The sequence below is a fragment of the Diabrotica undecimpunctata genome, chromosome 4, assembly GCF_040954645.1.
Source record: "Diabrotica undecimpunctata isolate CICGRU chromosome 4, icDiaUnde3, whole genome shotgun sequence".
Taxonomy (NCBI): domain Eukaryota; kingdom Metazoa; phylum Arthropoda; class Insecta; order Coleoptera; family Chrysomelidae; genus Diabrotica; species Diabrotica undecimpunctata.
Window position 1 is genome coordinate 118,108,534 of NC_092806.1, and position 17,971 is coordinate 118,126,504.

The 17,971-nt window shown below is 33.2% G+C and overlaps 1 protein-coding gene across 1 annotated transcript in view; it reads left to right on the forward strand.

Moving 5' to 3' along the window:
• LOC140439915 (transketolase-like) overlaps positions 1-12,343 on the forward strand; it is a 71,583-nt gene extending 59,240 nt beyond the window's left edge. Inside the window, exons 6-10 of the mRNA XM_072530088.1 lie at positions 244-481; positions 4,333-4,565; positions 4,921-5,187; positions 5,393-5,581; positions 12,089-12,343. Of these exons, the coding sequence (XP_072386189.1) occupies positions 244-481; positions 4,333-4,565; positions 4,921-5,187; positions 5,393-5,581; positions 12,089-12,310 (1,149 nt within the window). The 3' untranslated portion in view covers positions 12,311-12,343. The remainder of the gene's footprint in view (positions 1-243; positions 482-4,332; positions 4,566-4,920; positions 5,188-5,392; positions 5,582-12,088) is intronic.
• The last annotated feature ends 5,628 nt before the right edge of the window (positions 12,344-17,971 follow it).

Genomic DNA, 17,971 nt, shown 5'->3' on the forward strand with positions numbered 1-17,971 from the left:
GTAATCCTAATTTTACAAATTAAAGAATTTTAGATTTTTAAATAATGCTCTTATATGTATATGTGCAGCTTTCGTATATTTATACACGAATTGGTATTTATAGATAATCAATTATTGTAACACCATGTTGTAAACTATGCTTACTTAATAAGTTATTTCGAAGCTTCTAAGTTTAAAGGAGGCAACTTTTTCTATAATTTTCATTGTTATTTTTTTAAATAGTCCTTTTATTTGTTTATTTAGGGCAAAGATTTTCCAGGCATTGAAAATGAAGACAACTGGCATGGAAAACCTCTGGGAGATAAAACAGAGGCTGTATTACAACACTTAAGAACAATGCTTCCTCCAGACATAAATACATTTGATTTTAATATATCACAACCATTGAGTAAAGTTAAAGCAGTGAATATTAACAACATATTCCTATCTAAACTTCCAGATTATACAAAAGGAGACAAAGTAGCAACGAGAAATGCTTACGGTAAGAAAATATAGCAAAACAGTTTAGTAATTACATTCATACCTAGCAGTTTTCCAATATATTTCCCCTCTACCTCTATCTCCCTTTAAAAGACTTCTTCATCAATGGCATTTATTTAAGTAAACTGCAAAATTCGAGCTTGTTAAAAGCTAAAAGACGATGTTAGAAATTCCATTATTCCGATAATACATCAACCTATTACCCATGCAAGTTTCCACCATTTGTACTCTTTGCGTAAAGTAAAACCGTTAGTATATATATATATATATATATATATATATATATATATATATATATATATATATATATATATATATATATATATATATATATATATATATATATATTAGGTATTACGATATAGAAATTTGATTTTAAAAATAGTTACTGATTTTATAACTTTTAATAATTTGACATTTTCACTTTGACCTTTTCTTGACCGTTTCAAAAACTTATCTCTCTGTGATATTGTTCTAAAAATGACCTGGAAATTCTCTTCAATTCGGTCGCTAACCTCTTTCCTTGGATCTGCTCCCAAAAAACGAATCTCGATCTCTCGTCCTAACCAAAACTCCTATCCCCTCTGGATTCTAAATTCTGCCGATGCAATGGTAAATTTTGTTGTACTTACAAATGCTATTGCCACTAAATGCCCTACTCCTCTCGATCAGCACACAGGGAGGCCACTACTGCTTCCACTTTCTTTAAAAACAAACTCTTTGAAAAAAAATTACCTTCTTTTTAACACAACTTAATCTTTTTCACCGTTAAAAAAACCTTCTGGCATGCAAAAACTCTTTCTACTTTCGATATTAATCTTCTGACGACCAGAAACAGATAACCCTCCACTTTATTTTCAAAAACACACCAAACATACCACTTCTTTTTCTAAACCAATCATATCTTAGCATTTTCAAACACACAAATCTATTTTTCAATTTATATGAAATTCATCACGTTTATACCTTCTTGTCCTTCTTTCCAATAATACTCAAATAACAAATAGACTTTGCATAAAAACTCTGTCCACCGGCTTCCGAAACAATGGGTCGTTAGCCGGTTTTGGATATTTCAAACATTTATAAAAACACTAATCATTTTCTTTGAATCTTTGAAACGAAACCATATTCTAGTGATACATAATTTCTACCTAATATCTTAAATCTATTATCTATTACAATCTAAATTTTGTCTTTTTCTCTGCATTTTAAAACACCGTTTATAACAAATCGTCCACTTGGCAATTACTATCAAATACTGTACCCGTGTACGCTTGTAGCGACCTCTATAAAAAATGAAACATGAAGTCAAAAGACTTCTCATCGATGGCGATTCAAATAAAGTTCAAAACCAGAATTTGTTAAAAACTATGAGATGTTAGGAATACCTTTAATCTGACAATATGGAAACCATGAATGGTGAGATTCGAATTGAAAGGAAATATCGACGTCTATATACAGGGTGTCCCATAATTAATTGGACATTAGCTAATGGGTGATAGCTGACATCAAAATAAAGCGTTTGAGCTCAAATTGCTTAGGCAAAATGTTGCTAGTTTTCGTTCTACAGGGGGATTCATTAATATTTTTTTATATTATTTTTAGGGATATATTGAAAACTATTCAACCGATTTAAGTAAAATTTGGTATCTTGCTATTATTTAGTATGCTTAATATGAAAATGATATCAGTTTTACCGATGACACTAGGTGGCGCCACCTACTATAACATTGGTTCATTAATGGGGCCATATTTTTTTTTCCCGCCCTGTATAAACATTCTAGGAAAAAAACATGAAATAACATTCAATTCTACACAAAAAAGGTATTGTTGTTTCAAATCAAAAAAGTACACCGTTTTCGAAATAAACGTATTTTTTAGAGACGTGCATAAAATAAAAAAATTTTACAAAAACTTATGTAAATTCAAACATTATTCAAAAGGTCTTAAATAAAAGTGAATATTAAATGTATTAGTAGTGGATAATTTTTGCATTATTTTTATTAAACCTTTGACTCAGTAACAAATTTTAAAAAAATCAGAAATTAAATTAAACAATGAAGTGAATATAAAACAGTTAACAAAGTGAATTATTCAAAACGAAACGAAAAAAAATTACAATAAGTGTTCAAAATGTGCACCATTAGATAAACTACATAATCTAAATCTTTTGTGTAAGTTTTGTCTTATTTTAAATAATGAGTTTCTTTGGGCCCTAATTACGTTAACTCCCTCTACAATATTTTGCCATAACTCTTGACGGTTATTTTTTTTTTTTTATAAACAAGTGACTTTAGGTAGCCCCACAAGTGAAAGTCTAGGAGATTTAGTTCGGGACTGCGTGCTGGCCATGGGTATACACTACCTCTACCAATCCACCTTTGAGGATAAATTTCATCTAGATAATTTCTAACTTCTAGGCTATAATGTGGTGGTGCACCATCATGCATGTACCAAGAGTTCCGTATCAAATTTAGAGGTATGTCTTCTAAAAGAGTTGGTAAATCTTTTCTCAAAAAATTTAGATACGTTACTCCGTCAAGCCTAGTTGGTAATTCGAATGGTCCTACAATATAATCCCCAAATATGCCACACCAGATATTTATGGAAAACTCGTATTGAAAATGATGTTCTTGAAATGCATGAGGATTTTCTGTCGCGTAGGTATGGCTATTGCGCCAGTTAAATACACCCCTTCTAGTAAATGTGGCTTCATCGGTAAATAAAATTTTATTATAAAACATTGGATCGTCTAAATGCCGCCCCATCATAAACTGACTAAATCGGAGCCTTGCTGGAAAATCCTGTGGTAAAAGATTCTGTACTGGAGTAAAACGATACGGATACAGATTTTCTGTCCGTATTATTCTTGACACCGTAGATTTGCTTATACCAGTGTCCGCAGAAACAAACCTTGTACTGGTTTCTGGATCTTCTGCAACACGCACAACAATTTCATCCTCCATATCCGCATCAATTACTCTCGGTCTTCCAGCATTCCTGTTTTTGGGATGAAATGACCCTGTTTCGCCTAATCTGTCGAACAATGATCTAATAGTTTTATGGTTTGGTTGCCTTCTATTGGGATAAAGTTCGAAATAGAGTTCAGCTGCTTTACGAGAACAAAAAATTTCCTGGGCATACAAGCAGATCATATCGCGCATTTCTACATTAGAAAATTCACTATGACGTGGCATTTTTCCTTTGTCTTAAGTGGTTTATAAAAAACTTAATAGCACTTTGACAAATAATGACTCGCACTGCACTTTGACAACTAATAATAAATAAATTTGTAGTTACCTTTGACAACTAATAATAAATAAATTCGTAGTTACATCTTGACGTTGTCATTAAGTTCAAAGCATACTTGATTTGCAAAAAATTAAATAGAGACATGCATCATTAACAAAATACGTTTATTTCGAAAACGGTGTACTTTTTTGATTTGAAACAAGAATACCTTTTTTGTGTAGAATTGAATGTTATTTCATGTTTTTTTCCTAGAATGTTTATATAGGGCGGACAAAAAAATTATGGCCCCATTAATGAACCAATGTTACAGTAGGTGGCGCCACCTAGTGTCAATGGTAAAACTAATATCATTTTCTTATTAAGCATACTAAATAATAGCAAGATACCAAATTTCACTTAAATCGGTTGAATAGTTTTCAATATATCCATAAAAATAATATAAAAAAATATTAATGAATCTCCCTGTAGAACGAAAACTAGCAACATTTTTCCTAAGCAATTTGAGCTCAAACGCTTTATTTTGATGTCAGCTATCACCCATTAGCTAATGTCCAATTAATTATGGGACACCCTGTATATTTATCTTTTGAATTGTTACAGGAAACGGTTTGCTGAAACTGGCAGAGACAAATCCAAGGGTAATAGCGTTTGACGGCGATATGAGAAATTCTACGTTTTCTGAATACTTATTAAAAGCAAAACCAAAAAATTTCGTGGAATGTTTCATTGCTGAACAGAATATGATTGGTGTCGCTACAGGAGCTTGTACAAGAAATAGGTGTGTGGCATTTGCCTCCACCTTTGCCGCTTTTTTAACAAGGGCATTCGATCAGGTAAAACAAATATTTCCTCCTATCATATATGTTTTTCCTAGGTATAATTACATCTACTATTGTACATAATGTTTTATTGATATGTACTAATGTTGTACAAAATCACATTAGTTAGTAAAATATTTTTATATTATAACAGTTTATAATTTATATACTAACTACTTACTTTTAACTTTTTACTTTGAAAATTGTATTGCAGTGGTTAAAAAGCAAATTACTTGATCAGTTTCTATGTCTTATTTAGTAGCTTAATAGATTTTCTTCCGTTTATCCACGTTTGTACGAAAAAATAATTTCTGATTTTGAATTATGATTTCTGATAAATCTGATATCTGAAGTAATTTCTACTTTTTAGATACGAATGGCAGCCATATCACAATCAAACATCAACATATGTGGTTCCCATTGCGGAATTTCGATAGGACCAGACGGACCAAGCCAGATGGGACTGGAAGATTTAGCTTTATTCAGGGCCATTCCTACATGTACTGTATTTTATCCTTCTGATGCAGTAGCTGCCGAAAGGGCTGTGGAACTTGCGGCTAACACTAAAGGTATCACATATATACGGACAACAAGATCTGCTACGCCTGTTATATATGATAATAACCAAATATTTAAGGTAATACGATTTACTTCTTGGGAGATTTAAGAACTGTACCAGAATAAGTATCTTCAACATTTTTACTTATTCTTTCATATGATGAGACACTGCTTGTCTCTAAAACTGTTTGTACTTTTGTACCAAATATCTTGCGCATTATCAACAAGGCAACTACAAATTATGCCTTCTTTAAATATAATAATTTCAACAATATATGTTTTAGATTGGCAAAGCTAATATTTTACTGGAAAGTCGTGCTGACAAGGTTTTGGTAATCGCAGCTTGCATAACGCTAGTGGAAACTCTAGAAGCTGCCAAATTACTTACTGCGTCTGGAATATACATAAGAGTTATGGATCCATTTACCATTAAACCAATTGACAAAAATGGTATTATTAAGCATGCAAAAGAGGTAGGTTTAGTTTTATTATTTGTTAATTCTATTTTTTATATTTATATATTACATTCAGCATAAGGGAGACATGGAAGGTATGAGACACATTTTGAATATTTTTTAAAAATTATTTACCTATTTGCTCCTCGTTAAATTATAATGCTTGGTTAAGTATGTAAGATGCTCTTTGTACTACGCAAATTAAAAAAAAATGGCTGATATAAGTGAAGTACTTTAAAGTGATGTACAATGGATAGTATAAGGAGCTGTAAATGTCTCATATCAACCATACCATTAGGAGGAGTATGACACTACTAGCGAGGTCAGGGACAGGATGTTTATTGTTCAACATAATAGAAACGTTCCTTTATTTTACATTGTATTTGGATAAATTAACCATTCGATTAGTCCAAATTAATCAATTAGTCGACCAATATGTCGTTTTTTAATGCTATTGTTCCTCACATTCGAGAAATAAAATTTCCAAATTTATCCTTTTTTACGCATAAATTAAATTTCAACTTAATCAATTACATCACACTTCAATAATCTCTCAACATAACAAACAAGAGACTTTTTATAACAAAAATAAAATCATCAGTCTTAAGATTCACATATCTATTATTCCAACCTATTTCTTCCATTTCATCCTCCTCAGAACACTGAGATATTTCTAGGTCATCTGTCTAATATGGAAGTTGTACTTTTTCAAATGAAGACTCAGAATTTTCACAAGCTTTTTTATTATTAGATAGATTACGGATGGCTGCAGTTGATTTACCAGACTTCTTCCTTTCTCTCTCGAGAGCTAATCTTTCTGCATCTGCTTTCTCTGGTGTACTAGTTAAAATACGACTTCTGCCTCTCTTTCTTCCTCTTCGAGCTTCTTTGCGCTGTGTAGCTTTAGGAAATGGTCAGATTGGCTCAGGTGTAATCACGAATTTTATTGGGACTGTAGATTCTTCAGTGAAGTTAGTTGATAGTTTTTCAAAAGATGTAGAAGAACTTTTGAGAAAAGATGTGAAATGGCTGTACAGGATATTCTTATTCTACTGAGAAAGCAGTACCAGTAGCTTGTACAGATGGAGAAGGTCGGTCAGTTACTGAAAACGTTAGGAATTCGGCTTCGGTGAATAACTCACTGTTGAAAGGGTATATGCCAGTCTTTTAAAAACCAAAAATAATGTTCTGTGTTTACAGCCAAAGGTTAAGCTTGCCACACAAGATCACCCATGCTTCTTCTTTAGGTGCCGTGTCCATATTCAGACGTCGGCCGTCATCATGTTTACAATTTTCTAAAAGCTTTCTCTATCGGCTGCTGCGCGAAATAATTCTTCTACTGTAGTACTACATTATTGTCTAATATTACGCAGTCATGAAAGTTTCTTTAGACCAATCCTTCTTTTCGCTTGTATTATTACAAATTCTGTTTATTGACTTTTAAATGGGCCAAAACCGACACATCTAGGGGCCGAAGTCTGTGGCTTCAATGAGTTGGAAACGTTAAAATTATAACTCACTTTTCTTCTCCTTTCCCCTACTCTGGCTACTCTCTATGACCCATGCTACTTTAAAATGTAAAAGGCACTCGAGCAAACTTTTTAGTAACGGGTCACTCATATAAGTATGCCTGTATTTCAAGTAACTAAATTAAATGATTTATACAAAACTTTGCATAACGTGAAATTAGACTGAACTGCTATATTAATTGAGGACCCTAGAAGTAAAGGGGTATAAGGGACAAAAAGTAAATTTTGAGTAAATGCCGTTCAAAGTTGAGCCTTCACTGTAATTGCCATGATTTTTAATGCTAGTTTTTCTTCTCTGGTTTAGTAACTGTAGGCATTATACTATTACTACTACACTAGTACTATTTTTGGTACTTGTACCCTTTTACTTCTAAGAAATGCAACACAAAGGTAAAAAATGTAAAACGTTCATGAAGTTTTTGGACAAATTTATTCTTCACCATAACACTAATACATAATTGACTTATGACTCATCGACATCAGTGTCGTAATGATGATCCAAATCGTCATTTTTGATTTCTGCTTCTTCTAAGTTTGCTAGTTCTCTAGCTTGTTGACCATCATGTCGCAGATTTATCAAAAACTCATGGTAGATTGGAGGTACGTAGTTGAGCAACTGTTGAAGATTTGAATACTTAGCTTACTTAATAAGAGGCCTTTTGTCAATCAATACTGGCAAGAGATCTGGCAGAAGGACAGAGTTTTTGCCAGCTCGAATAGGTTTCATGAATAGCTCACTAAACTCTTCTTAATACCTCCATCTGTTTTCTTGTAAAACAGGGTTTATTTATTTATTTAATACACGGGATAACCCCATTAACAGTTTAAATTACAATATATAATATCACAGTTAGGATTCAAAACTTGAAATTACTTATAATATACAATCAATATTAAAAAGTTTAAAAAAATGAGACTAAAAATCTTACATACTAAAAAAAGCAAACAAAATATAACAAGAACAAAACTCAACAATCACAATATAGATATCACAAAGCAAGAAATCTTTTTAACTGAGTTAAAGTTATAAGAAAAATATGAAAATCGCGAACATTTAATAGCCCCATGTATCTATCCAATGGGTTGTGAATACCATAAAAGGGTTAAAGGTTTGTCCTGTTAACCATTGCATGCTCTGTATTCCACTTACGACCTAAAAATCATCAGTTTCCATCTGTACTGTAAATAACTTTCTACTTGTAGAAATTACCAGCTGCATCCATCAATGTTGAGGTATATACAGGTTCCTTTCTTTTTTAACTCTATCAAACCAAAGTCTTGATCATACTCATTTTAATAGCCACTTATAAAAAAGCGATGATCTACTGTTTTAATATTAGTGTTTCTGCCAAAAATTTGACTGTCAGCTAACTCTTATTTTGGCCTCCACAGTTGTCGCTAAATTCAGTTGTGTATTTTACAAATAAGGAAAGGCTTCTGGTATATTTTAGGAGACAAGATGATTTTTTCTGACATCCACGTGATGTCTGACCTTCGTGTCACATAAATAAATGGGTCGTTTCAGTCTTTAAGTTATGGACCCCTATACGCCCAGAGTTGCCTTAAATAATATGCTTCTTCTTCTTCTTCTTCTTCGCGCGACTAGGATTACTCCTGTTTGTCTGCCTCTTATTCTGTTTCAGTCGTTGTTGACTGTACATTATCTTTCCACCTTTTTGGCGGCCTTCCAACGGTTCTTCTGCTATACGGCTTGTTATTTTTACAGATGTTCGCTAATCTATCTGGTCCCATTCGGTTTACATGTTCGTTCCAGTGTTTTTTTCTTGTTTTTATCCACCTGTTAATATTTTGAATTTTGCATTATTCGCGTATACTTCTGTTGGTTTGTCTGTCTCTTAATGATATGCCCGCTATTGATTTTAATACTTTCATTTCGATATTGTTGATTTGTTGTTTCGTCTTTCTTGTATCGGTCCTTGTCTCCGCTGCATATGTTAGGATTGCTCTTACTGTTGTCTTGTATCCTACTTTCATTTTGCTTTCCATGGTCAGATATTTGTTTCTCCATATGGTTTCTCGGAGGCAACCACTTACTCTTGACGCTTTTGATGCTTGCCTTGTGGTCTCTGTTCTTATATCCCTGTCACTAGTGATCTCTACTCCTAGGTAATTGAATTTCATTACTTGTTCTACAATTTTGACGTCTATTTCTAGTTTGCATCTACGCGGCTCTTTACTGATCACTATACATGTAGTTTTTTCTACTGATATTCTCATATTAAGTTTGTTTGCTGTGATATTGAAGGTGTGGAGCTGCCTTTGTAGGTTATGTTCGTTATCAGCAATTAGTACTGCATCATCGGCATAGCATAGTATCGTGATTTTATGCGCTCCCATGTGGTATCCGTGTCGTTTTCTTACTTCGTGAATTATTTAATTCATCGCCATATTGAATAACAATGGGCTGAGCGAGTCTCCTTGGCGGATTCCTCCTTTTAGTTCTATGCATTCTGTTTCCCCTGTTGGCATTATAACTCTGGTCTTGTTGTTATTGTTAATTTCATTAATTGTCCTTATTATCTGATGGTCTATTTGTTCAGCTTGTAATAAATTTAAGATGTCATTTCGCTTCACCCTCTCAAAAGCACTTTTTAAATCTACAAAGCACATGTATGCTGGTTTTCCATATTCAATAGACTTCTCTATTATTTGTCTGATAATAAAAATTGAGTCTATTGTGCTGCGGTTCTTACGGAAGCCTTGTTGTTCATCTGCCATGTTCGCTTTTTCCTCGATTTTATCTTTTGTGACTGCCGTTAACAATTTTAATGTACTATTCATCAGACTAATGCCTCTATAATTTTCAGGATTTCTCGAATCTCCCTTTTTAAGTATGGGTAGCAGGGGACTTTCCTTCCATTCCGCTGGTACTACTCCGGTATTTATTATATCGACGAATAATTTTAGGAGCCATTTGCGTAGTGTTGTTCCTCCATATTTTAGCAGTTCATTGTTTATCTTATCAGGACCAGGTGCTTATCTGTTTTTTAATTTTTTTATTCGTTCTTGTAACTCTTCTTCTGATATTAGTACTCTATCGTGAGTTTCGTTAATGATTATTTCTCTGTTCTCTTCTTCTCCTTCTACATATAATTTCGTGAAATGCTCAGTCCATTGTTCCTCGGTAATGTTATCTATGCGTACAAATTCATCCATTTCTGTTTTTTGTCTCCTTATCATCTTCCACACTTTTTTCTGGGATCCATAGAGGTCGTATTCCATATCTTTGGTAAATTTCTCCCAGTGTTCTTTTTTGATGTTATCTATTTCTTGGTTTACTCTATTCCTGATTCTCACGTAGTCTTCTCGTGCCTCCGGTGTCTTCACTCCTTTGTATGTTAGGAAAGCTTGTTTCTTTTCATTTGCTAGTGCTTTTACCCTTTCATCGTACCATGGTGTTTTGTATTCCCGTTTATTTCTGTTAACTTTTCTTTTACCTAAAGCTTCTTCCGCTGCTTGTAGGATACATTTTTTAATAATTTTCCAGGTTTCTTCTATATTCTTTTTAGTCTCTAGGTTATGGCTGTTTAGTTTTTCTGTTAGTCTGTTTCTATACAAATAATATGCTTTAGAATATATTAGGAGTTGGTATATTTTTTGCAAATCGAAGATGATCGCAACTTTGCTAGCATCCTTTAGGTCAGGTCATGACACTAATCTCTTGCTATTCTTACGGCTTCCGTCTTATGCAAGTGAAAGTCTTTTTCTGTCTGAGCTAAAGCATTTTCTTCTGCCGAACAATGATTTATTTTTATCTAAAATTTGTCACATTTATCACAGGTGTACTTGGCCTTTTGAAAACTAAGGTTAAACTGAGTATTAAAGATATTCCTGTTAAAGCTTTCACTTACAGGTTCTTCCTGTTTTTCCTCATTACAGAAATCACAATAAAGTTTGTACATTATTTTCAAATTACAGTGCTGTGGAGTGTTATTTCTAGTGTAGTGGCTTTTGTACCTAAGAAAACTTATTAATATGCTCTTTTATGATTTCAATTGCCCTTTCAGAAATGTTGTTCGGGGGTGATTTCTTTCCTCTTTTGTCTATTCATGACACGCCTGAGGAGATTTTTTGTTTTCAACTACATTTTGTAAACGTTTGTTGGAGACACCAAGAGTTTTCATTATAAACTGTTTACATGCTCTAAAACCTTCCAGATTATAGACACATGACACCTCTTTGTTGCTAACTGCATTTAGTTTTTTTCTTTTTATAGCCTCAGTCTGTATGGATCGATTTAAAAAAGCTGTAAAAAAGTGCACAATGCTCAACACTCTTTAAAGATTGAAAGCCTTTGTTCTTGTGAAATCATATTGGTACATTTATTCCAACAATGATGATTTTCAAGTTCTCGTAACTTTTTAGCTTCATGAGTAATGTGTTTTTTGTCTATGTAAAATGTAAATTTCACCTGAATTTCTTGCTATTTTAGCCCTGTTTTTTTCCACTTATCTGGCCTCCGAATCCATTTCTTGCCAGTCTGCTTTGGTCGCGGAAACGCATTAGCAGGTAAATCCCCTATCACTGGTTCAGTATTCCGCAAAGAAACAAAACAAACTCTTAAAAACATTGTAGTTTATAATAGCCTTTAACTTAGCCATCCAAAATGGTAACAAACTCAACTAGTCTGACACAGTGGAACAGGGACGCAAGTGCACTTGTATCTCTTCTCTTCCAAGCCCTACTCATAGTTAGCTTGGAAGGTAAGTAACTTGCCGCTAGAAAGCAGCACCTGTTAGGTGTCAAAAATATCACTTATACCCCTTTACTTCTAGGGTCCTCAATTATAGTTTTTTGTTTATTTTATCCTAAGTTTCCTTCACAGTTCTTTTTGACAGTATACATTTATCTATATTTTACTACTTTTGCTTAAAGTTTGTGAGTATAATTTTTTTCTACATTTTGTTATCGGTTTACATATTTACTTGTGTATTGAATTCTTATATATTTCTTATTATTTGTAAGTATTTTTTAGGTAAACGGAAGAATTTTAGTTGTAGAGGACCATTACGCAGAGGGTGGTATAGGTGAAGCAGTACTGTCGGCTGTGGCAGAAGAGAACGATATTACAGTAAAAATTGCTGCAATTAAAGAAGTACCAAGATCTGGTGATACAACTGCACTCTTGGACTTCTACGGAATAGATTCCGTTTCTATAGTAGGATATGTTCAAGATATACTGCGAGGAAGATGTTAACTGTCACTTTTGTAATACACTTTATACTCTCAATATTTTTTTATTTATAAAGTATTTTTGTGGTCCTGCACCTTTCTATGAACGAGCTAATAGATACTTAGTAGATTTTAATATTAACTACCTCCCAATTATCCTACCTGTGAAATAACTTTATGTTTTCCTTGGGTTGTTCCCTCTCCGCTTTGTAACCTCAAACTTACAGCATATAACAAAAATAACGTGATACCCAATTTTTTTAAAACTCACTTTCTCCATGTTCTCACACAGTACAAAATTTACCATCTTATATACACGGACGCATCTAAGACCATAAATGGAGTAAAAGCATGCTTTGTGATCACATGAACATTTCATCTTTAAATTGTCTACTGAGACAAGTATTTTTTTGCCTAGAACTATTTGGCATAACTAAGGCCTTAACCTTTATTCTAGAAAAAAACTTCCCAAATCTCTTATATCTGATTCACTTAATTGTCTGACATAAATTTCTCAGATTTATCCCTCTCATCCAACATTACAGCAGATTAAGTTAATTTTATACCGTATATACCAAAACAATTTGTACAAAACGGTAAAGTTCCTCTGGGTACCGTCACACGTTGGAATAGATAGTAACAAAAAAGCAGATAGTCAAGCTAGGTAGGTCTGCAGTAACCAACACAGCCGCATCAGTGGAAAATCTAACGGTGCATTTAGATTTAAAACCTTACTTAATTTTTAACTTTACTTAAAAGAAAAAAATGCACGATGTTTTGCAATACCAATGGAATAGAAGCACCACTAAATAGTAGAAATAAAATCTTCCGTCCTTCTATGGAACTTCTGGCCTTCAAATCGACAACATCAATTCCTAATAACACGTCTCAGATTAGAACATACTTCTACAACACATGAATACTTGTTGAAGAGAGAAGAGAAACCATTGTGTTTTGTTTGAGAATGTAAAGTGACAGTGAAGCACATTTTGATTTACTATCCAATATACTCAGTTGAAAGACTATATCACCACATTCCAAAAGCATTAAAAGAACTTCTAGGAGAATCCAAATACGTAGCTGATTTGATAGAATTCTTAAAATCTATAAACTTTTTTAATAAAATTTAACACAATACATCAATAATTAAAATATATATTGTATACCTTATTATGTAATAGATATTTTGTATATGTCTTTATCACTTTTTGTATTTTTCTTATGCTAATAACCCTATAAACACTAAAAGATGGCAATAATAGATAAAAAAATCTAATCAATAAAATCTACTTTAACAGAATCCTTACGAGCAGAAGTCATATTCTTCTTCTTTCAGTGCCATATGAGCTACCCGTAACAATGGCAATTACATTGGCGAGTTGTTCACTGCCTTCCGCTAATCGAAATAGTTGTTCGACACTGCGTATGCTTATTCAATCGCGAATGTTCTTGAGCCATGACATCTGTTTCTTTCCAATTTCTCTGCTCTGCGGCATTCGATTTTACCTTTCATGAAAAGCTAAAAGATTCTGTATCCTCTAAAAACATGCCCTAGATTTGAAATCTTTCTGATCTTCATAGTTTTAAATAATTAACGAACGGCATTTATTCTTTTTAACACAGCTTCGTTGCTATGCATCGTTGTCCAGGGTATCCGGATCATTCTTCTATGAAATCACCTCTCAAATGCCTCTAGTCGTTTGATCGTATTAGCCTTCAGAGTCCATGTATCGGTGCCATGTAACAACAATTACTAAATATAACATTTGATCATTCTTTGACGTAATTTTAGGTTTAAGTTTCGGTTACAGAAGAATGATTTTTATATTCAGACATTTTGTGATGCAAACAGAAAGTCTTGAAGGCCCTGGAGACTATCGCATGTGGTAGCAGTGTTGTCAGCGTATTTAAGATTATTAATCAATTCATAATTGATTTTCATTAAGTCCTTATATTACAAAGCCTGTTCGAAAATTCTATCCGAGTCGATACTGAATAACTGCGGGGATAGAATGCATCCCTGTCTGACGCCTCTTTGAATGTAACATTCGTCGGTTAATCTCCCATCGACTCGAACGACTGCTTTCTGTTTAGGGTATCGTACAAGTTATATAACCATTTTATCAGAACTCTGAAGATCGTATTTACCCGAAAAAATAATTAAGTTGGTAAAGAAAAGATTACAACTTATAATATGAGCAATATATATATATATATATATATATATATATATATATATATATATATATATATATATATATAAGCTTTTGCAGAACTAGAGTAAACCGAGGGTTTTCCGAGGCAAAACAATAATAATAAATCATGATTTGACAGTGACAGCAAGAGCTATACAGAGAGATATAGGAGAAACATGTAAGAAACTTAGGGAGAAGGGGGAAGTGTAAAATAGAATTTTAGGGGTCACACAGTTGTAGGCGAAATCTGGAGATGGGAATAATGGGGATAAAAAGAAGGTCCTAAGAAAACATTGTTAGAAAAGAAAAAAAATTGAAATCACAGATTGACCAAGAGCTTCAGGCACTTCAAAAGTAAGAGGCAGGAAAGTGTTCTTTAAAGAATTAAAGAAACGAAGTATTTCAGAAAAGGGGGATTATTATATCATTTCATTGTGGGGATAATAGAATTTTATTTGGTCAATATACAAAAATAGTTTTGTTTTTGACAAGTCAAAGAAATAGTGACAATTATTACATACATACATTATAAAATTTAAGTAAATTGTTTGCGAATTTAAATATTACAGTTATTTATTAGTAACAACTTAAGAAACGACTAATACACTAAATAAAAATATAAAACATGAAATATTGTCATAATAGGCAAATACCCCGACCAAACTGGAGACTTTTTACTTGCATCAGGCGAAAAATGTATTCAAACTAACATCAGTCGAATTTGTTATACTCTTTGTCAACCTAAAACCTTATGCTGTAATAGCATATCTAGATCTTGTATCGTGATCATGAAAGTTTGAGTTTATGCTAAACTTACCTTTGTTGGCATGAATTTCAATCATCGTCTTATACTATCTAGGATATAATTGTTATTTTGTTGTCTATTTATTTATAATACATTTTTATTTAAATTAAACCTGTGTTTTACTGAATATGCTGTCGAAGAGCTATCCGTCAAATGCTTAACTTGAGGGATATTAAACATTTTTTCCACCTCAGACAAACTTACTCAGGACAATTTTATATTAAAACACTGCAGTGTTTCTTGTCCCAAAAGTAGAAAATGAAATAAAGGGGGAAACAAATAAACCAAAATCCATTTCCGTACTATACTTTGTTAAAAGAAGGAATGATTTAATACTTAATATGTGTAGATAAGCTTTTATTAGTGAAAAAGAATTTTGAATATTGTCCAAAGGTTCAAAGAATGTAGTGAAATGTCTAAAGAACGTCGTAGGGGAGACATGGCGAAAGGAAAAGATGATATCAAATGAGCTGCTATTAAAAATGTCGTGGAGTCTCTAAATTGCTGTGAATCTCATTACTGTCATTCCAAAACATTCCACGGATTTTATTTACCAGCAGAGCCTACCATACGAAAACTCTGGAAAATGTTAATATCATTGTAAGTAGAAACCTGCAAGTTAAGGAATCATGTTTCATATACTTTTTTACGCGACAATTTACTGTTGGCTTTGGTACTCCAATTTATGTTTCACATGTCTGTAGTTTAAAGACAAACTAAAAAAAAGTGAAATGCTGGCACAAAAAAATATTTATCAGCGTTTATATAAAAGTCGAGTTAAGTGTTTTTATGAGCTTCTTAGAGGAAACCAAGATTATCCTGACGTATGACATTCAGCTTTGATTGCCAAAAAGATTTAGTAGTCCCAAAAATGGCAGACCAAGCAGCCTACCTTATTATACAACTACCTAAATTTCTACCATTTTGCGATAGTTGAAGTAAGCTCCAAGGAAATATTTAATCGATCTATAGTTAGATCGTACGTAATTAGTAGAGCTGGATCATTAAGGGGGTCCAATGAAATCGCGTCAGATCTATACCACACGTTCACATTTGAATTTAGTAACAATGCAAAAATCGTTAGCCTTTTCTGGGATGTAATTTTTCCAGTTGTAGGACATTCATACATTCCACCAGACATACTTTTTGGTCAAATTAAAAAAACTATTAAAAAAACACTTGTCCTGAACAGTATATTAAAATAATCAAAAATTGGAGCAAAGTCTAAGGTTGGAGGGTCGACATCCCACTTCTTGGCTGGAAAAATAACGTTCAGATTGTTTTAAAGTCACCAGCTCAATGGGATCAATTAAAAATGTCAAAGCGCGTAATAATTTCGAAAACTCCAAATTGCATTGAAGTTAGATGGGAGAGTTTCTATAAAAACAATCGCGGTACCAATAAATCTTTGCTAAGATGGGGACAAAAACTGCGTATGGAACTTGCAGCTGTAAAGATAGGTTTACCATTAAAACCAAATAAAAAAACAGTACAAGTAAACTGATTTAAAAGCACTACGGAGACTCTTAGAAAAAAGACGAAACATTATCCTTATTGAAGAACGCCTTTGATGAAAATCCTACAGTACCTACGTCAAGAAAACTGAAATATTCTGTTTGGAAGAACACTTACACTTCGATATTTAAATATATTGTATTTTTCCATATTATTTGTGTATGCCCATGACCACATGTATTTTTGTTTAATAAAAAATATCAAAAATTTAGTTAATCAACAGTTTTTCCGATTAGAGATAATGCAAACACTCCTGACCACAGCGCAGTAGACGAAATTTGGTTTAGTCCCCACTTCCATGCCAAATGTACTGTACTATGTAACGTGAAAGGTAGAACGTTTCAGTTTGGTTAGTATAATTCCACTTACAATAGAACATTTCTGCCTTTACGTAAATTTTGACTCCGCCTTCGCGCAGCTCCATGGTCAGGAGTGTTTGCACTATCTCTACTGCCATTTTAAGCAAGAGTTTGTGGTCACACCACATGTCCAAGGCGATAACATGCAAAACCAGACATGCCCAAATTTAAATTTCATTAAAAAAACTTCAATGTAATAGATTTATGAGCATATTTTTTTTTTATTTGGAATTAACGTGTCTCGACATCTTTGGTTATTGACACGGGTGCAAAGGTTTAAAATACGATTAGTACCTACAGAGTTATGATACAGAGTTTACAATAGTAAAGAATAACAACATTATGTAAATTACATTTTGTTAAACAACTGTGCAGTCTTTAAGAAGTCTATTAGGCTCTTGAGTCTTGAACAGTTCAGAAGTTCTTTTAAACTGTGGGTTATATTGTTGGCAATGCGAGTGGCCTGGTAGTGTTGACATTCTGTGAGGATGTGTTTGACGGTAATAGGAATATCGTTGGAGTGGGAGCATAACTGTTGGTCTGTAGAGGACATAAAAGATGACCGTGTGTCCTATCCTCAATCTTCGTATTGCAATCTTCTCTTTCCTGTTCAGGTATGCTAGGGATAAATAGCTGTTATCATTAGGTTGTATTTCTCTGAGCTTTGTGTCTATGGCGATCCAAAGTTCCTGCCACTTGCCTTGGATATTCCTTTTGAATTTTGATTTTATATCTTCTTGGAGCTGTATGTTGTAGATGGGTAAGTTGGATGTAGATGCTCCGTTTGCAGCGCTGTCACCCATCTCATTTCC